Consider the following 23,324-nt stretch of genomic DNA (forward strand, 5'->3'; position numbering starts at 1 on the left):
GTGACCAAAGGGCTTTTCCGCTGCCTGTATAAATAAATCCTCCCAGAGAATGCGAAGATGTACACGTAAATCCTAGGAAGGATGATGATGAGCGAGTAATCTAGTGCAAAGAATAATCGTGGATATGGGACAGGGGTTCGAGTTCCTTGGGGTGGCCCTGTTCCTGGACAGAACAACTACTGTACGCGAAATAGACTCTACGCCAAGTTGAACTTTCGGCATCAATAAATATGGCACCGTCTGTGGCTGCGAGTTCTCATCCGTACGTGGGTCGTACGGCCGACACGCCTGCGAAGCAGAAGGCATCTCTATTTACAGAAAACATGATCTATGTTGCATTTTACATGGGTTCTTGTTTCCTCTCCATACACACACACACGCTCGCACACTTCTCAGGTTGACAGCTACAACTGCAGGGATCGTAAATCCACCAGGTCTCTGGTGCAGAAAGGTGGGGGGAGCGGGAGAAGGTGGGCTGAGGATTATCGGAATGGGCCACAGCCGGGGTGGAAGGTCTTGCCCCTTCTTTGTCCCTTCCTCTTACTAACACAGCACCTTCCTCCGAGCTGACACACCAGGGGCCCTCCTCCCTCTCCTCCCGTCTCCCAAATTCCCTCGCCCCACGCGGGAGGCCGGTGGGTCGGGGGTAACGCGACCCGCCCTCTGCTGGAAAGGGGACGTGAGGGTGCCCGGCAAAGGCGCTTACTTTCCGAGCTCCTCGAAAAGCTGATACTCGTCCGTGAACCTGGTACAGGTTGTAGTCGAAGCCATCCTCGGTCCGGGCTGTACCCCTGGCTGGGAGCGCGGCGGACAAGACGCGAGCAGACGCGCGGCTTCCCCAGGACTAGTCCCGCGGCGCTGTCACCCAGGGCCGCCCTCACTTTCCTCGTCCGAAAGTAGCTCGCCGGCGAGGGAGTATGCGCAGGGGCGGGGCGGGAGGGGAGATAACCAGAAAGGGTGGCGTGGGGTCTCCTCCCTACGGTCCGCCGATCCTCCTCCTCCTCCGGGCCTCGCTTCCTTCTTCTCCTCCGGTCGTTCCACCCGCCCCCTTTCCAGCCCCTCTCCTCAAATGCAGGGGCAAAGTACTCAAGAAGAGGGACCGGGAAACGGAAAAACAGCCGGGCACGGGGCGAGCGGCGAGCAGTTGCGAAACGATCCGCACCGGAGCAGGAGGAGTAGAGGCGGAGGGGAGGGAGCCCGAGGGGGCGGAGGCCGTGGAGCCGAGAGCGGACAGCTCGAGCCCAGCTGCAGCTGTCAGCAGGCGCGGGCGCGGGGTGCGCCAGGGCCGGCCTCCCAACCGCGGGCACCTCGGCTGCCTCGCGCTCCCCACGAGCCCACGCCGCCCCGAGACTGCGCGGCGGAAGAAAAAGCGCTGGGCTCGGGTGAAGCCTCGTCTGCTGTCCCCAGGCCTCCGCCTCCTCCCCGGCGCCTGGCAGCACCCCCTCCCTCGCGAAGCCTCCTCTTGCTGGTCCCACACCTCCTGCTAGCGACTCTAACACTGTCCCTTCGTGGATTCCTCCTTGCCTCCCTCCCCGAGTCTCACACACGCGCAGAGCTGTCTAGGGAGAGACCAGGTGGGTGGAGGACGTGCGGGGGGAGAAGCCGGGAGAGGGTTTAGGTGAATGAGGCGAGACGTCAAAATTAGTTAAACCCGCAATTAGGCTCCTGCCTAAATGTGTGGCTGATTTAGCGAGAATATGTGGGGTAACTCGTGGACTGCCGAGGGCTGCTGCCGGGGGTCGCAGAGGCCCCCAGCCCGGTTAGGGGCGCCGGGCTCTAGGGACCGACCCCAGCCGGCGCGCGAGCCTCGGTGCCCTAGGTGGAGGGGCGAGGGGTGCAGGCGCTTCATCTGGGCGCGGCTCCGTGTTGACACAGCGGAGGCCGGATGTGGGTAGTCGACTGTTTCCAGAGAAGGGTCCCAGCCTCCCACACCTCCCGGTGATGCTCGGGCCCACCCACCAGAAGCCACGCCGCCTGCTCCTAGGCGCCCAGCGCGGGGTTCCTCCCTCCCCCGCAGCGTCTTCGGCGAGGGGCGACGCCCGCCGTGCCACGTTTCACTTCTGATATGACTGCCACCTCACCCTCCCCGTCCCCCCGCCGTTTTCTAGGTTGGGTTGCTCAGACTCTGGCAATCCCCACAGGCCTTTGCTTCGGCCATGAATGTTAACAGAATGAAAGCAAAAACTCCGCCACGGGGCCACACCTTCCCTACAGAATAAACTCCCTTGTAACCTCAGTGAGTTCTGATAGTAAGGCGGTTTCTCGCGAGATTTCCTGCTCTGGCGGCGGGGGCGGGGTAGTGGGAAGGTTGGGTGTCGGTCACGCGACCTGGTAGGGACTGACGTCACTCGCATCACGTGAACAGGTCTAGTGCCTTTCGCTTTGCAAAAGGAAGAAGGAAAAGGCGACGTCGTGTGTGCTTTGCTTGTATGCTCAAAGATCTGGTGGGATTGTGGACCTGAGTATACTCCGTAAACGGCTATCTGAAAAATCACTTTATAGTTCAAGAACACGTGCTATTCATTAGCATATCTGTCATTGTTTACAGTAAATACGAGAAAAAAACTATCCATTACATTTAAAATAGGAGAATTGCTGAGTGCTAAAACAACCCATGGGCCTTCCTTCCAGTCCTATGTCTTTAATAAACTATGCAATTGCAAACTTAGAAGCAGACCAAAACCGAAAGAGTTGTGAATGGTCGTTTCCAAATTACTGCCTTTTGTTTTACAGCATGGGGACTTTAAAAACCTGCAATTCTATTGCTAATTTGCATCGTTAGCATTACATCAGGGATTCGAAATTTCACAGCTGGAAGATGAAAGGTAAATAGGAGGTCCAGAGAATCTAAGATTGAAAGGAGTTATTTCTTGCTCTCAAAGGCACCTGTTAAGTAGTGAATTTGTCCACCGTCACACATAATCCTAATTCCCTTATTTCCTGATCTGGGGAATGCTATTCTGCCAGTCACTGAGGTTTTTACCAAAGTTCTCAAAGTGTTCACAATTTTTAACGCTTATAACAACATTGGACTTTGTACATATTTTGATTCCTAACCATAAAAAGCAAATATTGTGTAAAATGTAGTGGACAAGAAAAGATACCAAAAACTATATGAAGAAAAGAAACAATGTGTCTAAATATTAATAATTGGGCTAGAAAGTTGAAAAAAAAATAATTTGGTCTCTGCTAAAGATTCTTAATATATATCTTAAATATTTAGCAACATGGTCCCAAGTTGTAATGTAATAATTTAATATTCTTATGTGAATCTAAAAATGAAACAGAAGTAAAATTAAAACAAAGATAATATAGAATTTTACAACTCTGGGGAAGAAAATTGTTTTTTAAATATTCAAGTAACGAGGCCTACATAATTACTGTATTTATCTCAGTTATTTAAACTACCCATAATTGTAAGTGGTTATGATGATTGTGTGATACAACAAGGAAACAACTGAGTTTTAATACTGATCTATTATTAGACAATAAATGTGTACTTTTTAAGCAAACTGCTTAATCTATATTTGCACCGTTCCCTGATCTATATTTTGTACTAATTAAAATATTTCTCTTATTTAAGAAAAACTGACAGTTATTTCTGATGTTTGGACTCCATAAGACAGTAATCCTTTGAAAGTTACACTGAAATTCCATATGGATTATCATCTCTTGCCTCCTTCCTGGTCTCCTGCTTCTGCCCTGCCTCCCTTCATTCAAGCCTCAGCCCAAACAGCCAGAATGATCCCCTTAAAACCTCAGTAAGAACAAACCATGTTTATGCTCAAAACCTTCTGAAGGCTTCACCCCATCTCAATTGGACTAAAAACAAAATTCTAAAAATGGCTTATAAGGCCCTAGAGAATTTCTACCCCTACTCCATTAGCCTTCTTACCTCAATTTGTGCCCTGGCTCACCCTCCTCTGGCCACACTGGCCTCTGTTGTTCCTGGCGCATGCTCCTGCTTAGGGACTTTGCATTTGCTGTTCTCTGCCGCCCAGAATGTTCATCTCTTAGATATCATCCTATCTCATTTCTTCACCTCCCTCCAGTATTTTCTCAAATATTACCTTATTGTGGTGGTCTTCCCTGCCCACTCTATCAATGACTGCACCTCTCTCAGACATGATTTCTAGTCCCATTCCCTGCTTTATTTTTCCCCTCAATACCTATTACCATATAGTGTACTATACATTTTTTCTTGTTAATTGTTTATACTTCCCAGCTAGAACACAAGCTCCCCAAGGGCATGAATTATTGTGTGTTGTTCACTGCTCTATTTCTAGCAATTAGAATAGTGTCTGGCACGTAATAGCTGCCCGATGAATTTTGGTAATGGGTAAATTGATTATTTGGGGGTTTAGATTAATCACAATTTTCATATTAAAATTGGTAGTTGATAATTAACATACCATTAAGACATCTTACTATAAGGGTGATCATTTTCAATCAAGATGGTCACAGTATCCCATGATTAAAAGTGTTTATGCACAGAAATGGATTTTTTAAATACACAAATAATTGACATCAAGCAAAAAGGATCTAGTACTAATTTCTTGTCATTGGAGTCCATAAAGGAAGAAGGAATTTCTGTTTTTTAGATATATTGGCCTTACTAAATTTTACACCGAAATAAAAGGCAGTGCCAAAGGTTTTAAATAACTAGAGCTCATTGTGAAGACACAAGTCAATGTAAGGAAATGAAAAGTGTGGCTTAAAGTGAATTTTTCATGTGTAAAATGAAAAAAAAAAATTTCTAAACAGTAGCATATTTGGTTTCTCAATTGATTTAGTTAATCACACAAAAATTGAGATCACTCAGTGTATTGCTTCTAGCTTCTAACTTTCTACTTTGCTAAGGCAGAAGCAAAGTATTCATAATTTTATCAACTTTAAAAATTTACGCTTTAATACTGGAAAGGCAGTAACAGCAAACAAAGGGGAAGGGGTCAGGGAGTTAGGGTTGGACGACTGTTGGTTTGAAAAGTAGTTGTAAGCAGAGCCCTATCACTACCTAGACTACTGGACTTCAATCTGGTGAAATCATGTCAGTGCCAAGACAAGGAAGAAATCTTGCTCTAAATGTATCCCATCTCTTTTTTGTGATAGCATTAACTGACAAACAGCAAAGAGACAGAAGACACTGCAAATGATCACTACGTACAAATACAACATGAGAATAAAAGATAGAACTCTTGTAGATAAAAATTGCAAGACTTCAGTAGTCCCACTAGGAAGGGATAAATTTCTAATACTTAAAACAGCTATTCCCAGTCATTGATTTCCCTTGCTACAAAGTTACATACAAGAAACAATGAAGAGATGACTATCTCCATAGCACCCCCAAAGGCCGAATCCATCAGTAGTATGTATATTTCTGTGAGAATTTTAGCAGGGTCTGTATTGTAAGCCACTCTTCACTGCAGATTTAGAGGCAAGGAGAATAAAGCAACTAGCTGTTGCTTTTTTCAGTTAGTCTTCCTAAGGTACAGTAACAACCACATAGAGCCCGACACAAATACAGTCTACAAGTGAGTGGATAATCTATTCGCTACACCATCCGTTTGTGCAAGATAAATTTACAGATGAAGAAATTAACTGTTGGGACTTCCCTGGTGGCACAGTGGTTAATAATCTGCCTGCCAATGCAGGGGACACGGGTTCGAGTCCTGATCCGGGAAGATCCCACATGCCTGGGGGAAGATCCCACATGGCGTGGAGCAACTAAGCATGTGCGCCACAACTACTGAGCCTGGGCTCTAGAGCCCATGAGCCACAACTACTGAGCCCACATGCCACAACTACTGAAGCCTGTGCGCCTAGAGCCTGTGCTCCGCAACAAGAGAAGCCCCTGCTCTCCACAACTGGAGAAAGGCCGTGCACAGCAATGAAGACCCAATGCAGCCAATAGATAAATTAATTAATTTTAAAAATATATATATTACCTGAGACCAGATTAGAGGAGTGCAGGCCCTACACACATCCTAATCTTATCAGCAACCCCACCCTTGAACTGTTGCTATAAAACTCCCCATCAAATCCTCCCAGGTCCCCTCCCAGGGAAACAGTTTTTTGGGGCAGGAGCCTCTGTGTCCTCCTTTGCCTGGCAAAGTAATAAAGCTATTCTTTTCTACTTCACCCAAAACCCTGTCTCTGAGATTCGATTCGGCACCAGTGCACAGAGGGCGAACTTTCAGCATCACTCTGCACTGGTTATGACTTTCACTTACTACTGTTGCAACACTTATCACTCCCGTGATTAGGCTATTGGCCCCTTCATGGCAAGGAACTGCCATTCAGTCCCTCACCACAGCACTAGCACCGGGCCTGTGCCCTAACAGGTGCTCAAAAATACCTTTTATTAAAAAAAAAAACAGAATATATGTTATCATTAGTCTTTGTCTCCCAAAATATTAAAATTGCCCAATCTTTAATAGGGTGTAATGAGTCCTCTTTGTTGCTATATTTAATGGATCCTTTTCACTCCTTACATAACTTGACCTCTCTGTATCATTTCATACTCTTGACCTGAATCTCTCTGTCGGTTTCCTTGTCTGATACCACATTCTCTACTCACAGCACCTCACCTGCCAGCCCACATTTCTGTCTCCTCTTTTCTTCAGGCTCATTCCTGGTGGCTGTTTTTCTCCATCTTTGTGGTAAATAGTTGCTCTTAGGATTCTGTCTTAGGCAACTCTTTTTCTTATTTTACACACCTTTCCGGGGCCACCTTAGTAACTCTCATTATCTTGATTATTTTCTGTCGTAAATTCGCCTCTCCAGGTGTAGATCCTTAGACAAGATGAGACAGTTACTGTGTCAGCGCTCTCAGAGAGAAGGGTAAGGAAGTGGAGAAGCAGGGCAAAAACAAAATAAACACAAACAAAAAACCCAGCATGTGCCTTCAGGCAAAGTCCCAAATGCAGCCTGATCTACCAGCCGCTCAGGAGGGTAAATTACACCCAGATTTTGTCCCCCTTCAGGCAAGGACTTCCCCATTCCTTCACCAGGCACTCATTGACCACCAGCTATGGGGGAGGGGGAAAAGAAGGGACATAAACTCCCAAGGGGTCAAGTAAGGCCTTCCTTACTTTCAGGCACATAGAGAATGAAGAAGGGAAAAACCAAGTCAGCTAGATATCAAAAATGCTAATGACTGAAATCTTTACCTCCAACTCCCATCTCTCCACGAGCTTCAGACTTGTGTTGCCAGCTCCCTATTGGAAGTTTCCTCCCAGAGAATCTACCTCTGATTCAACATGTTAAAAATTAATCTCCCAGCTTCCCTCTCTATCTGCACCTCCTCCATATCTCAGCAAGACTTGAGGGTCACCTGTAACAGTCCCTCTCCCTTCCCTCCCACAGCCAATGACAAGTCCACACACCTCATGCCATACCCACTGCAAATGCCTTCTTTTAAGCCATCAGCTTTTCTCACTTATATTAAGGCATTAGGTCACCCTTCTTTAGTGAACTTACACTAAAGAAATCTAATGTGTCTCTCCTCAGTGTAGATACCATTATTAGTTCATCACATATCCTTTAAAAAAAAAAAAAAAAAAGCCCCAAATCTTTTGTATACCCTACCACGCATTTCCTGGTTTGGACTTGAAGGGAAGTCCCAACTGTTAGCTTCATGGACTCATCTCTCTTGTCCCCATGCTACGCCATGATTCCTAAACATTTCTAGAATTATCTATCCACTTCACTTCATTTCTCATCCCTGGCATTCTAGACCAAACCATCATCATCTCTTAACCAGTTTGCTGAAACAATCTCCTAACTGCATTAATCTGAGGTCATTGAAATTCTTCCTGATAAACATCTAACTACCTAGTGGCCTGTTTATCTAAAGCACAGAGCACCTCATTCTGTTTTTCATCCTGAATTCCTTTCAGGGGGCGTTGTCAGTGGGCCACTGCTGTGGGTTGTGATTTAAGCCTTGCGTAACTGAATGATGAGCAAGGCTCTTTGTTCTTTTTTTGTTCACAATCCCCTTTGCCTCCTTTTGGTCATAAAGTCAACCAAGGTTTGGGAGGTATTTAGTGACTGATTTGTCCAGTGGCTCTGGGAAGGCTCATTCCTACATCAGGCAAGGATTTCATTGGTAGGCCATTCATGTGCTATGTCTGCATTAGGCCCTGTTAAAAACCTAAAAATTCTCTGGATCATCTGTCTTACTAGTCTATTGCGATCCAGAAAATGTTTCTCCCTTGTTGCATCTTCTCACACATAGAAAAGTACTAAAATCATTAACTTGACATATCAGTTTTGTAATTAGCAGTAATCTTTTACCAAGATATATGCTCAATTACATGTATATCATACCCAAAATCTTGACATATATACTAGTTCCTCCCCTACTTCTTTGGAGTGGTTCCTCAGAGCTATCTCCTGGGCTACAGTCTGTGGTAAGACCCTGAATAAAACTTAAACTCACAACTCTTAAGTTGGGTGGGTTTTTTTAAGTCGACACTCTTGTCTTGATTCATGTAACTTCAGAGGAAGGCAGCGTCTACTCCAACACTCTTCATTTTCAAAACTTAACTTTTTAAAAAAAATCAATGGTTTAAACTTCAATAAATTACCTTTGCCAAAAGTTGAAATTTCTGTTTTCATCATGTAGGGGCCAATGCTAAGGATTTCCTATACGCTATGTATCAGGTAGACAAGGCAAACTGGACTCAGAATAGATTTTGAAATGTACTTTCTTACTCAATTTATTATCACCAATCCTGTATAATTATAGTAACTTCTGTCCTATTTGCATGACAGGTCCGGTTAATTTATTATTATTTATTATAATTTATTATTCAGATACTACTTATTCATTTCCTAAATCATCAAGGCCTCTGATATTTCTTATCTCTCTGCTTATTTGCTTTGCAGAAGTTGGTTGCCATGCTCATTTATTCTCTCTTTTTTTTTTAAATTTATTTTTGGCTGTGTTGGGTCTTCGTTGCTGCTCAGGTTTTTCTCTAGTTGTGGCGAGTGGGGGCTACTCTTTGTTGCGGTGCGCAGGCTTCTCATTGCGGTGGCTTCTCTTGTTGCGGAGCATGGGCTCTAAGCAGGCGGGCTTCAGTAGTTGTGGCTCATGGTCTCTAGAGCGCAGGCTCAGTAGTTATGGCACCCGGGCTCAGTTGTTCTGTGATATGTGGGATCCTCCCGGACCAGGGCTCGAACCTGTGTCCCCTGCATTGCCATGCAGATTCTTAACCACTGTGACACCAGGGAAGTCCCTCTTCTTTCAAGAAACAGAAAGAGAAGAGGTTTTAAAAATCTATTTGCCCAATGAGATAATCCATGTGACTAAACCTACCCACCAAAATCTGTACTATCCTCCTTCTACGGAAATAGGGGTGGAACTGTACACATAGGCAGAATACATTTACCAGAGTTCCCTGCCTCCAGATTATGTTCTTGGCAAAGACATGTGAGCAGAAGTGATGTGTACCACTCGAGGTTCCGGCCCCTGTGCATGCTCGTTAATGTTTTTCATGTTTCCTAAATGACTGCGACAGTAATTCCTAGGGCAGTCCTGTAAGTATCTCGTTGAAGATGGCAGAGCCAGTGTCAGCCTGGGTCCCTGAAAGCCTTCATAAGAGCTGAGCTACTGCTAACCCAGAACCCTGCTACTGACCAAAAAAATAAACTTCCTGTTCTTAAGGGAACTGAATTCTGAGGATCCTGTCTTTTTCTGTAGGTTAGTCTACCCTATCTAAAACAAAGTATGTAAAAAAAACTCTTAAAATCAAAAGTACTGCACAAATATAAAGTATTACTATAACTCAAAGCTTATGAATAAAATTACAATGAATGAATGAATGGAAATAAGTGATTTGGGTTATGACCATATTTTGTTTTTCCACATCATGCCCATTTCCATTAGTGTGGTAATTGAGAGTTAGCTGTTCTAGAATGGCCCAACTCCAATCAGAACACATAGCTATATTGTTCAAGTTAAAAAATTAAATAAAAGAATCAGTTTACCATTCTCACTTCCTACTACACACACACAAATACAGTTTTCCTTCAATAGGACAGATTTTTAGAATTTCTGGAAGCTATAGCAATACCCCTACAAAGAACATTTCTCTCTAAAACCTCCCATTTTTAAAAAAATTTATTTATTTATTTATTTATTTTTGGCTGTGTTGGGTCTTCGTTTCTGTGCGAGGGCTTTCTCTGGTTGCGGCAAGCAGGGGCCACTCTTCATCGCGGTGCGCGGGCCTCTCACTGTCGCGGCCTCTCTTGTTGCGGGGCGCAGGCTCCAGACGCGCAGGCTCAGTAGTTGTGGCTCACGGGCCTAGTCGCTCCGCGAGCATGTGGGATCTTCCCAGACCAGGGCTCGAACCCGTGTCCCCTGCATTGGCAGGCAGATCCTTAACCACTGCGCCACCAGGGAAGCCCCTAAAATTTCCCATTTTTAATCCTTTTCTATTATATCTGTGAAGAAAAAAAAAGAGCTTCAATTAGTAGCTTATTTGTGAGCAACACTTCTTTTCACAATTATTTGGTTCATTTAACAAAGAAGATGTGCCCTCAAATTAAGAGTGAAAAGGTGTTTTTGAAGGTAGAGGCAATTAAGCTGGGTGAGTTATCAAAGTACATAGAAAACAAAACGAAGCACTCCTGCAGCTTAAATGTGAAGAATTATGCCATCGATTTTGCAACATTTATTGTATAAATCGTGTGTTTCTGTATTAGGCCAGGGACGCAGAGGATGTAATGTAGAACAAAATAAATAATGTCCCTAATTTTATAGGGCTTACTTTTGAGTGGGGGAGATAGGCATTAAATCAATTATCCATAAAAAAATTAAATAATATGAAGGAAGAATATAGGGAGCTATGAGAATGTATAATGTTTGTCTTGGTGGGTAGGAGAAGGATGAGCAAAATGAGATCTGAAGGATAAGTAGGAATTAACTAGATAAAAGAAAGTACAGGGAAAAGCATTCTAGTAGATGGAACACGGCAAATTCAAGGCACCAAAAGAGGTCCACTGGATTAGGGTGCAGTGAATAGAATAAGGCTGTAGGAGTGGATCAGAGAGGCTCTCATGGGGAACTTAAAACTATATGAAGAGCAGTATGGAAAAACTGAAAGGGTTTAAGAATGGATGTGATGTTCTTGTCATAAAGTTCATTCTGGCTGCCTTGTGGAAGATGAGTGTTAGCAGTATAAAAAGATCAGCTTAAAAGGCAAGGTAGGGCTTCCCTGGTGGCGCAGTGGTTGAGAATCTGCCTGCCAATGCAGTGGACACGGGTTCGAGCCCTCATCTGGGAAGATCCCACGTGCCGCGGAGCAACTAGGCCCGTGAGCCGCAACTACTGAGCCTGCGCGTCTGGAGCCTGTGCTCCGCAACGAGAGGCCGCGATAGTGAGAGGCCCGCGCACCGCGATGAAGAGTGGCCCCCGCTTGCCACAACTAGAGAGAGCCCTCGCACAGAAACGAAGACCCAACACAGCCAAAAATAAATAAATTAATTAATTAATTAAAAAAAAATAAAAATAAAAGGCAAGGTAAAGGAAAGTGATGGCTTGGATTTAGACGGAGGTGTTGGTGAAAATAGAAATAAATAAATATTTAAAATATATTTGGGAAAACTAATATTAAAATAATAAAAAACACATTGATAATTAAGACCATCTGTGTTAATATGAATTAGATAAAACTGTATGTAGACTATTGATGTCAACATGACTTAGATTTTATTTTTTGTTTTTAGGAAAACTCTGCCTAGGTAACATAGCACTATAAATCAGTAAATAACTTTACTGTTTGCTTCAGGAAATCTCTTCAGATCAAACTGTTAGAGACAATAATCTGCTCCTCTGGCCAAATAATTTGCTCATCAGTTTAGTTGTCAAGACTAACTTCACAGTATCCACCAATTTTAAACTTTGCCCAGTTCTCCATTTCCCTTCTTGAAAGACTCCTTAAACTTCTTCAGGCCAGACCCCAAACCCTATAAATATCTCACCTCTGACGACCTCTTTCTGAAACACTGCCAAGACCTGGTCAACGTGGTGTTCTCCCTGTTGTAATGAGTTGAGAGTGCTTTATTAAAAGATTGAAGATATTTTGAGGAGCTCAACAAGGTAAACACAGGAAGTAGTTTCACAAACACTGGCATAGTCATACAATGAAATATATGAAGCTATTGTTGCATTAAATTACACTGTAGCAAAGTACTGGCATTGAAAAATGTCACACCATGTTAACTAAAAATTCAAGTTACTAAAGAGTTTACTTTAATCCCAGTTTAGTTAAATTTAGTTTAATCCCAGTTTGATATGTTTGGTTGTTTGGATGGATGGATAGGTAGATAGAGAGAGAGAGATGAAATTCTCAAAGGACAACCTCCTAAATTTTAACTGTGCTTATCGTTTTATCTTTAGGGGTAAGAATATGAATGAATTTTTTCCCAGTATTTTCAAATTTTTCCTCACTGAACACATTCTACTTGTGTAATAAAAACAATGAATGCTATGAAGAAATAAAACTTTTGAATTTGCATATATTGGGGAATTGGAATATGTACTTCAAAATCAAAAAAGTTTAGAATTTATAAACTCTGTGGTTTCTTCCTTAAAGTTTCCTTGTTTGGTGATGGGGAAATAGGATGGAGGAATATAATAACTACTCTTTTCATGGCATAGTTTCACAGTAACCATGTAAGATACATGATACTTTTCATCTTATGAATGAGAAAACTGGGGCACTAAGTGTTTAAATAACTTTATTTCTCACTAGAAACAAGGGCCAGTTGGAGTTACTCTCCAGAGTATCTGATACTAATAGGTAACATTTATTGAGTACTTACTATGACTCACAACCCTCTGAGATAGTTTTCTATTACCTTCATCTTACAAACAAGGAAACAGGAATGGACCTGTGTGTCCAAAGGGAGTGACAAGGTAAGGAATCAAACCCAGATAAGCTGAGCCCCAGGGCCTGTATTTTTAAATCACTGTATGTTATCTTCCATATTTTTATTCATTTTACACACCAAAGCTAGACACTCATAGATATACTTTATATTTTTCAAATGGATAACTCTGAAAATATTTACCTCCTTAAGACTGGCTGGTCTTTAAGGGGAGGAACAGTGTGAATGAACAAACGGACTACAGAAGTCGTTTGGCTTCAGGGGAAAACCAGCTGAATTTCCTACTTCTCTAATTAACCACACTAATCCCCAAGTGTCAAATAGTATTAACCAGTCAACAGTTGCTTTTCCAGAGAACTAGGTGACTCATTTTCTAAACATACTGCTCATGTAGCCTCAGAATTTTGGCTGAGCCCATCCTTCCTCTCTCTCTCGGAGCCCTCGTCTTCAGTTTTCTCTTCTCCCTGGCTCTGGTACCCTTATTCCTCAATTTAGTTTCTTATTTCATCTTAGGGCTAATCCAGGTTAGGATCTATCTGCAAAATCTGACTCAGTGTTAAGGGGGAGAAGTTAATGTTAAAATCCTAAGTCTTTACTAGATATTCCAGTGACTAGAGGCAAACACTTTTCCTTAATGTTCAGCCCATCTCATTTTTTAGCATATTCCCAAGGTCTACTTCCCGAACTTCAATCCAGGCTCTTCCAACAGTCTGGCAAAGACAGATTCCAGGTGATCCCCTGAAATGTAAGGAAGGATTCATACTCACGTGTGTTCTATCAATAGCTACCACTGCCACCTGTTGAAGTCTGTGCAATCTGGCTTCTGTCCCTCTACTGCTCTGAGGATCCTACTAATAACCAAGGACTCCCAATGACTAAATCCAGGCAACTTGACCCAAACATCATCTTCATGGCAATCTGTAGAAATATACATAACCAATCATGTAGATTTTCTTAAAACTGTCATTCTTTGACTTATTCAATTCCAGTTCTCCTGGTTTTCTCACTGCTCATTATTCATTTTTCTGCCTGTTCTTCTTCCTTTTTGTTTAAACGAAGGCCTTTGCCACTACTTTGGAGTGTATAACACTGCCAAAGACCTGTCTCTTGCCTTCATGTAGGTAACTCCCACATCACGATCCCCAGCCCGGTAGCTCTTCAGAGATGCTTATTTTTATATCCCACTTCATGCTTTGATGCCAAAGTATATCCTTTCCAAAGTCTCAATTTATGTTAATGGTACCATTTCCCCACTTATTCAATATCAATCCTTGGAGTAATGTTTGATTTTTTTCTTTATATTCCCCATTTCCAACATTATCACATCCTGTAGATTCTATATTAAAAATATCTGTTTTAAAAATACCCGTTAGGATTTATTCCTTCCCACTTATATGCCATCATCATAGAGGGAGTCTATTGTCTTTGTGCAATGGTCTCCTGACTGTTTCACCCACTGAGCCTTCTCCTCCAAGCCCATTTCCCCAGTCTTCTATGAGTTCCATTAGTCATATTCTATATTAAAAATGAGGATATGTTAAAAAATGAGACCCTAAAATAAATTTTCAGACTCATCTCCATTCCTCCCATAATAACTATTATTTATTTAGCATCTACAATGTGCCAAACACTTTGCTAACCACTTTACAGATGTTGTTTTTAATCCTTTCAACAATCATAAAAAGTAAGGCTTATTATACCTAGTGTACTTTTGGGCAAACAAGATTCAATTAACAGGATGTTTGCTTTCATAAGGTCACACCTTAGAAGGCAAATAGAGCTGTCATTTGATCTAGGTCTCATGGATTCCAAAGCCTGTTCTAAGAATTTAATATATGATACTACAAAGATGCAGAAATCAGATAATCACTGAATAAAAAATAAAATTTTGTTTTATATGTGACTATACATCAGAAAAAAATTTAAAGTCAATCCAGTGAAGTTAAGACACTTACTCTCAGGATTCTTATTGATATACAATGAGATTAAGTAGAAGTACAAGAAAATAGTTATTGGGACTTTAACCTATCCTAAATTTCTTAGCTCAGATTGAAGAAATAGTAATTTCTCTAACGGCCAAGTATTTATTTAACCCGAACTGTGATTGTCACTGTAAGAAGGAAAACTATCTACCTCACAACAAATAATGGTGGGGACATCCCCTGGATGATGTGTGAAATGGATGCTTGTCAACACATGATTATACAAAAGATGTCTGTAATGAACCGTGTGCTAGAGTGAGTTCGCCTCTCACATAATACGACAGAAAGACAGCAAAAAAATAACTCCCTATTTGGCCACCTGGAAGGAAAGTAAATATGTCTATGAAAATGGCTCTGTGAAGACCCAAGATGCTACAGTTTATGAAAAAGCAGAGCTTTTCTCCACCCTCATAAAAACAGAACAAAACAAAAAGCTGATGAGCTATAAGTTACTTCCCAGAGAGGTCCCAAGTGGTTCCATTCTTGTTCTTATTTATTCCTCTGTTTCTTTTTTTGCCTTCACGTCATTACGCTGTTTTTATGTAACTTTTGATTCCTTCTTTACCACCTCTCCAATTCTATATTTACAAATTGTTCCAGTGAAGAAAAAGGCATTTTATGTCAAACAACACAGTTTATAGTCCAGCCTGAGGAACTCATTATGCATAGGAAGTGAATGGAAATTAAATTAATTCTGGATACAACTGAAGGCAATCTTTTTTGTTCACTGAAGAATTCGTCCGCCTCTGAAGCCAAGATCAATCCAGAAATAAAAGGAAGGCATGTCGCTGTATTCAAATGTCAATTGAATATAGATTATTGCCAGAATTTTGTAGAATCTGCCAGTGATTCCTAAGACATTACTTTAAAACCAGTATTTATGTAACTAATTACAATTTTCTGCTTTCAAGTGTCAAGAATGAGCTTGAATTACCTTAAGCAAAATGGAAGAATTTATTATAAAAATTCAAGAATATTTTACAAAACACAAGAGAAAGAAACTTTTGTCTCAGAGAGGTTTGGAATTTAGAAATGGAAAAACATCAAAGAGCTAGCAGTAGGGCTTCCCTGGTGGTGCAGTGGTTGAGAATCCGCCTGCCAACAATGCAGGGGACACGGGTTCGAGCCCTGGTATGGGAAGATCCCACATGCCGCGGAGCAACTAAGCCCGTGCACCACAACTACTGAGCCTGTGCTCTAGAGCCCACGAGCCACAACTACTGAGCCCGCGAGCTGCAACTACTGAAGCCCGCACGCCTAGAGCCCGTGCTCCGCAACAAGGGAAGCCACCTCAATGAGAAGCCCGCGCACTGCAACAAAGAGTAGCCCCCACTCGCCGCAACTAGAGAAAGCCCGCGCGCAGCAACAAAGACCCAACGAAGCCAAAAATAAATAAATTTATTAGAAAAAAAAAAAAAAAAGAGCTAGCAGTATTTTCTTACTCTATCTTTCATTTACACCTCTTTCTGTGCTGTAGTTTTTACTTTGCATGGCATAAAGTGGCAAGGCAATCCCATAAGTTTGTACAGGTTGCCGACTGCACGAGGGTGTCCAGCCTTCGACGCAGTCTAAAATACAATCTAGCTCTGCTAGCCAGGCTGTGAACCCTCATGGTTGAGTTGTCCTAGAAAGGGTGACTTCTTCTAGTTTCTAAAAGGCAGCATATGAGTAAGTGGAGACCCCATCAAATGCTGTGGTTTTGCATATTTCAGGTCCAGTCACACAAAGAAAATGAATATGGTTCAAACTACAAATCCCTAGTAAAGAGATTTTGATTGAATGTGGTACCCAGTTCTGGTCCAATTAGCTGTGATTCAGAAGCTAAGGATATATTTTTTAAAACTGTAAATTTGTTAGTCTTTGGTGGATAGGGCATTTATTCATAACGCCTCTAAATTTTTATAACTCAGACTGCCCACTACCCTCTAACTCTTAGAGATTTCCTAAGAGTCAACTACTTATGAGTTGTATATCAGAATGGAAAGTATGCCAGGAGCAGTAGAAACTATCTAGATTTGGAGGAAGAGCTAGTTCTTTTCTTCTCTCCATATACATAAAATTCTTTATGGGTTGGCTTTGCATTTTTAGGGGACTGGAGATCCATTGATTCTTCAATTAAAATATAAGGTGTGGTTGTTGAAATATTTGTTTTGTATATTTTCTCCAAAATAAATTTTGTCTTCCTCTTATGGTTACCAGATTCAGCAAATAAAAATACAGGGCACCAGTTAAATTTTAATTTCATATAAATAATAAATAATGAATAAGTATGCCTCATGTATGAATTTCAGATAAATAATGAATAATAAATAATAAGTATGCCCCATGTAATATTTGGGACATAGATATAATAAAAATTATTACATGGGATATACACTAAATAATCATTCATTGCTTATCTGAAACAAATTGACCTGGGTAACCTTCATTTTATCTGGCAATGGCAATCTTACTTCCTTTTTATTATAAGTAGAACCCTAGAGAATTATTTTTAGACATTTTTAGATCTAATTTTGGCAGAGGGATGGAGTTAAGAAAATAGAAACATGTCTAGCCTTACACGTGAAGGATACTAAAACTTGACCGGGTGGCTTTACAGTGGAATATGATAAATGGTCACCTGGTCCCCATGAGTAAAAATGTCTGTGTTCTCTTTGGGGGAAGAAAATGAATGAAGGCTATCTTGTATTATTTTTATAGTATTTACATATACTCAATCATACAATGGAGCAAGGATATTTTATAAGTAAAATATAACTAACAAAATAGCACATAATTTCATCAGAAAGCTAATTTACTTTTTTAGAGCTGAGAGAAGTCAGATGATATTTCCATATATTAACATTGTCACATCTCTTTTTACTTCTCATTTTTATTTAAATTAATTATATAGAATCACTGCAATTACTTATAGTTAGTAATTAAAACAAATCATCTAATGTTGCCTTTAGTCCTTGAGACTTAGTCCTGCTTTTAAAAAGTGGCACACTGGTATGTGTGTTAAACTTAAAAATTTAAATCATAGAATTCTGAAAGAAGGTAACTGTCTTATTAAGTCATCTACAACCTAAAAGTTGGAATAATTATTACTTAAGTCCACATAAAATGTACTTGGGTTTAGATTTAATCAGGTAATTACAGTAAGAGTATGATTTTTGTAAGAAATATCTTAATTTTTCTTTATTACTCAAAAGTAACGGGGCTTCCCTGGTGGCGCAGTGGTTAAGAATCCGCCCGCCAATGCAGGGCACATGGATTCGATCCTTGGTCCGGGAAGATCCCATATGCCGCGGAACAACTAAGCCTGTGTGCCAGAACTACTTAGCCTGCGAGCCACAACTACCGAGCCCGTGAGCCACAATTACTGAAGCCCGTGTGCCTAGAGTCCGTGCTCCACAACAAGAGAAGCCACTGCAATGAGAAGCCTCAGTAGCCCCCGCTCACTGCGACTAGAGAAAGCCTGCGTGCAGCAACAAAGACCCAATGCAGCCAAAAAAAAAAAAAAAAAAAGTAACACTACCATGATTATTTTAGAGATTTGATGAGCACCTGTTCTGTTCCATGCAGTATACTAGTCAAAATATACATTTTAATCTTGTTTCCTTTCCATAATTTTTATAGAGTAGATATTATGATCTAGATTTTTAAAAAACCTATTAGAAACTGAAACAAATATTTATTAGCTTCTGTAAGCCACACATATAAATAATAAGTGATCATATCTGGTCCTAAAGCCTATATGATATACCATGATAAAAAAATAAATTTATTGTGTCACTAAAATATTTGACCCACACCCAAGGCAGGAAGTATTGATAATTATTTATTTATTTTTGGCTGTGTTGGGTCTTCGTTGCTGCGCACGGGCTTTACCCAGTTGTGGCGAGCAGGGGCTACTCTTCATTGCGGTAAAGCAACCGATGCGTGGGCTTTGGTAGCTGTGGAACGCAGGCTCAGTAGTTGTGGCGCTGGGCTCTAGAGCGCAGGCTCAGTAGTTGTGGTGCACATGCTTAGTTGCTCCGTGGCACGTGGGATCTTCCCCAACCAGGGCTCGAACCCCTGTCCTCTGCATTGGCAGGCGGATTCTTAACCACTGTGCCTCCAGGGAAATCCCGGAAGTATTGATAATTTATCTTGGTTTCTCAATTCTTTTTTTACTCTAATAAAGATAAATATATGATTTTAAGAACTAATTGACATTAGTATTCAACAACTTTTTTTCATGTAGTGAATTATTCAAACATAGTACTTTGTTTAGGGGACATAGATAATGACCTGTCAACTTTTGGTGGAAATATTTTTATAAGTTACAGTAATTTTTTATCTTTGAAGAATACTGTCTTAGAGATTGAACAACATGGCGTTGACCACTAGAGGGCTTAAAATTTGCAATCCCTGTAATCTAATAGTACTGATGGACATTTCGTTAAGGGCTTCTGGTAAATTTTGAAAAGGGAAGTAGACACACTGACTCTGTGGATCTCATGTGCTGAATAAAGGTTATAATTAAAGTTAATTTTAATATTTGTTGGAATCTTTACTTCTAAAGAATTGTAGTATTAGGTTATTTTACAATTACAATTATTATAAAGTTGTACAACAATTTTACAATTGTTATTTGATAAATTTCCCAGAAAATCCTAGTGAAATTGGAATGTAATGTAATTGAAGTGAAGTATTGGAATTAATAATAGGGAGAGGGCCTTAGAATACCTACTGGGAAGAGACTCTCATAGAAGACTGAAGGAGAACATCTGGAGAGAAGAAAAGCAAAAGATGGCAAAGGAGCAAAGAAAACCAAACCCCCCCCAAAAAAATTTTGAGTATTCTTCTCTTGGAGGGATTGGCATGTACTTGGCAATGTGAAACCAGGGGTTGAGTGATTGATCTAAGTAATAATAATAATTATAAAAGTGATATTTATTGGATTTTCACTACGTGCTAGGACTCTACTAAGGCATTAACATATATTAACTCATTGAAACATCTCGTAAACCTCAGAATATTCACTCTATTCTTTTTTTTTCATTTTACAAATAAGGAAACAGACCCTTTCTTCTTAGACACTTGCCCCACCCCCCTAAAATAAAAACCATTCAGTGAAGGCTATGGCAGATACAAAGGAGCTTTCCTAAAGCAGATGAATTCTATAAAGACTCAGAGTTTGGAGCTTACTGAGTTCAAGATCTAGGACAAAGCAATGGTCCCAGATGAGGATGCCTTCTTCATGAGCTTTGGGAGAACCGAGGCCAGGGCATTTAAAAATATCTGACAGTAGGAAGTTAAATGTCATGAAAAAATATCTGATAATTGGAAGTTGGGAAATTGCACATGGTCTAAAATCTTGTATGGGGGGCCAGGGGGAGAAAAATACAGTAAACTACACTGTTAAATGTCTAGACATTTAAAGGCTGATCTTGCCATAGGTTCTTAATGGCTTTAAGTAATGAAACAAAGCAAAATACAACAGAAAATAAAGGCCTGATGTACTACTTATGTGTTTTGTAGCAATTTCTGGCAACTAAATTTCTTTGTCCAGCTAGTGATGAGGAAATCCTGTATTTTTGATACTTTCTTAAGAGCTGAAAAGGAGATGATGAGAGATCATGCCACTGACCCATGGAATATTACCTAGAGGGAATTCTATGTAAAAATGCACTTATGCATTTTTTTAAAGGTTTTTTTTTTTTTTCCCCTGCGCGGCATGCAGGATTTTAGCTCCCCGACCAGGGATCGGACCATGCCCCCTGCAGTGGAAGCAAGGAGTTCTAACCACTGGATTGCCAGGGAATTCCCTTATGATGGTTTTAAACACAAACACACTCAAGGTTATCACACACAGTATAAGTAATATACTTAGAGAAAAAAATATTTCAGAGGAGAAAGTAACAAATGAAGACACTGACTTAGCCATTGTCTTTGGCAAGATGCCATTCATGGGTGGTGCCAATAAGCATAACTACGTAATATTCTCTAGGTGTATTCAGCCACTTGCATGCAGGAACAGATTAATAGATAGTTGGATTTGACCAGAGTTTAGTTTTTGTTAGGAAAGCATGCTTGAGGGAGAAAGGGAAAAGGGAGTTAAGGACATTTGTTGGGAAGTAGTTATAGGGCAAAATCATGAAAACAAGCTGGCTAGAGTGACATGTGAAGACATGGGATTAGGATGAATAAAAGTAAGTTATAGGGTCAATGAACTGGTGGTCTTGATGAGCTGGTGAATTGCATGAATGGAGTACTAGAGTGAATAGACTAAAAGAATAGAGGATGATAGAATAAGTAGTTTAAAACTGAAATTCAGATATGGTACAGTTTGGGGTGATGACAAGGTCTAGGTATGACATGTGAGTGGTTGTAGAGAAAGGATGGAGGAAAAGATTATTGGAGCCAAGGAAACAAAAGAATGTAGAGGCTAAGGTGTTAGTTGGATCATCTAGTTGGATTTTTAAGTAGATAACCACGATGACAGGAAAGGTATAAATAAGCAAAGAACAATTACTCAGAGGTCCATACATGGTCTAACAAGCAGGGATACAGGGCGACAAAGTATGAGATTGTACGTTTCAAAAGATATGAAAGTTTTGAAGGGGGAAAGAGGAGTGATAGTTTGGAAGTAGGAACAGATAGCAGAGAGGCCGCTACCTCAAACTCCAGGCATATATGATACTTAGAGTACGAGAGGAAAAAGTAAAAATAAATCCTTCATTTGAAGGGCTCCAGGGAAAGCAGTGTTTTCAGGAGCCAAGTCAAAATTCAGCAAAACTCCGAAGAAAATGTTCTGTGAAGAGGTTAAAGAAGGAGAGGAGTTTTCTGATGACAGGAAGTAAGTTTGGGCAGAAGGGCTTAGATGGCCAAGAGTCTGGGCGATGTGTGGTCAGATTAGCAGGGCTGAGAAAAGGGTGCATGAAACAGTGATCTGGGAAATGTGCACTTCTCATGGGTGATACAGGAAAACTGGTTTTGGAGGCACGATGGGATTTGTTTCAGAAGCCACAGGACACAGTAATTAAAGATCATGGGGTGGCCGATCTTTCCTGCAGCTGCAGGTGGGACGGTGGTGAGGCCAAAGTCTCATCCCTGGGGTTTTAGAGCAAGGGGTAGACGGAGATCTTGGGCCTTATGCTGTTGGAGAAAAGCAGCAATTCAGTACCCCTTGCTTCCCATCAAGGGCCCTCTCTACTAAGTAATTCCATTGATTGGAAAAACTCCTACAGAATCTCTAAGCCCAAAAGTCCCCTGCTTTGTGAACCTTTCCAGACCTCCACATCTCATAGTTAGTCATTTCCTCTATAACCCAAATCACTTTGCACAAACAGCTCTTTGAACCTGTATGACATTTTATTGTAATTGTTTACCTGTCTCTCCCAGTACACACTGAACACCTTGAGTCACGAATTGTGGCTTACTTTGTATCCGTACTACAAAGTAGACCATAACCACACAACTCGGTAACAAACTTAAGATCTATTAAGGGCTCAATAGCTTTAAAAAAGTGACTTAAAGTGAATTAAAAGACTGCTTCAGCAGTATTACTATTATGACTAACTGCTGGGAGTTTCCTATGGGTGAGCACTACACTAGATGTTGTATATACCCAATCCTGATTTGGTAGCTGTCTTAGTCAACTCAGGCTGCTACAACAAATATACCACAGACTGGGTAGCTTAAACAACCAGCATTTATTTCTCACCTCTCTGGAGGTTGGAAGTCTGAGGTCAGGGTGGCAGCACGGTTGGGATCTTGGTGAAGGTCCTCTTGCTCGTTTACAGATGGCCTTCTTCTCATTGTATCCTCACATGGTGAAGAGCAGAGAGAGAAAGGAAGCAAGTTGTCTCGTGTGTGCCTCTTCTTAGAAGAGCATTAATCCTATTCATGAAAGCTCTATCCTCATGGCCTCATTACCTCCCAAAGGCCCTGCCTCCTAATATTATCACATTGAGGGTTAGGATTTTAATGCATAAATTTTGGGGAGACACAAACATTCAGTTCATAACAGTAGATGATACTATTGTCATTTTACAAGCAAGAAAGCTGGGACTGAGTCTCAAAAGTTATGCAGTCAGGAGGATGTAAAACCAGGAATCGGTCCTAGTTTACCTGATAATAAAGCCTTTCAGTTCTATCAAATTGCTGTCTTGATTCCATTTATGTTCTCATCCTAAACTTCTAAGATCTAGGAGTTTTATTATTGACAGTGCAGATTTAACACCACAGTGACAAAAATAGAGAAAATGAAAGTTGTTAATTTTATTGTAATATTTACTGTTTATTAGTGTGACTCTTTAAAAAAATCTTTCTGGAGAGTAAAATAATACAAAAGGAAAAAATGGCTGATATAATTCAAATTTGATCAAAACTTACTTTGGTTTACAGGACAAAATATGCAAATTATACTCTGAGGGTAAGCTCAGCTAGGAATATGCAAAGAACTCTCAAACACTAATT

General features: G+C 40.9%; 1 protein-coding gene and 1 long non-coding RNA gene across 19 annotated transcripts in view; both read right to left on the bottom strand.

The window, feature by feature from the left end:
- Positions 1–1,301, bottom strand: part of CAMK2D (calcium/calmodulin dependent protein kinase II delta) — a 284,880-nt gene extending 283,579 nt beyond the window's left edge. For 3 of the 18 annotated variants that reach the window (XM_059923488.1, XM_059923489.1, XM_059923493.1), the window contains exon 1: positions 707–1,292. In XM_059923488.1, the coding sequence (XP_059779471.1) occupies positions 707–771 (65 nt within the window). In that variant the 5' untranslated portion in view covers positions 772–1,292. Of the gene's footprint in view, positions 1–706 lie in introns of all 18 variants that reach the window. The other 15 variants (XM_059923490.1, XM_059923494.1, XM_059923492.1 and 12 more) reach the window with 10 other exon arrangements.
- An 8,804-nt stretch (positions 1,302–10,105) lies between these two features.
- LOC132366095 (uncharacterized) lies at positions 10,106–23,023 on the bottom strand. The gene is made up of 4 exons (XR_009503360.1): positions 22,570–23,023; positions 13,662–13,812; positions 11,986–12,040; positions 10,106–10,446 (listed from the first exon to the last, which is right to left on the bottom strand). It is a non-coding gene; the product is annotated as an uncharacterized LOC132366095 (long non-coding RNA).
- Positions 23,024–23,324: the final 301 nt, after the last annotated feature.

Source organism: Balaenoptera ricei, chromosome 5 (genome assembly GCF_028023285.1).
Source record: "Balaenoptera ricei isolate mBalRic1 chromosome 5, mBalRic1.hap2, whole genome shotgun sequence".
NCBI classification, from domain to species: Eukaryota; Metazoa; Chordata; class Mammalia; order Artiodactyla; family Balaenopteridae; genus Balaenoptera; species Balaenoptera ricei.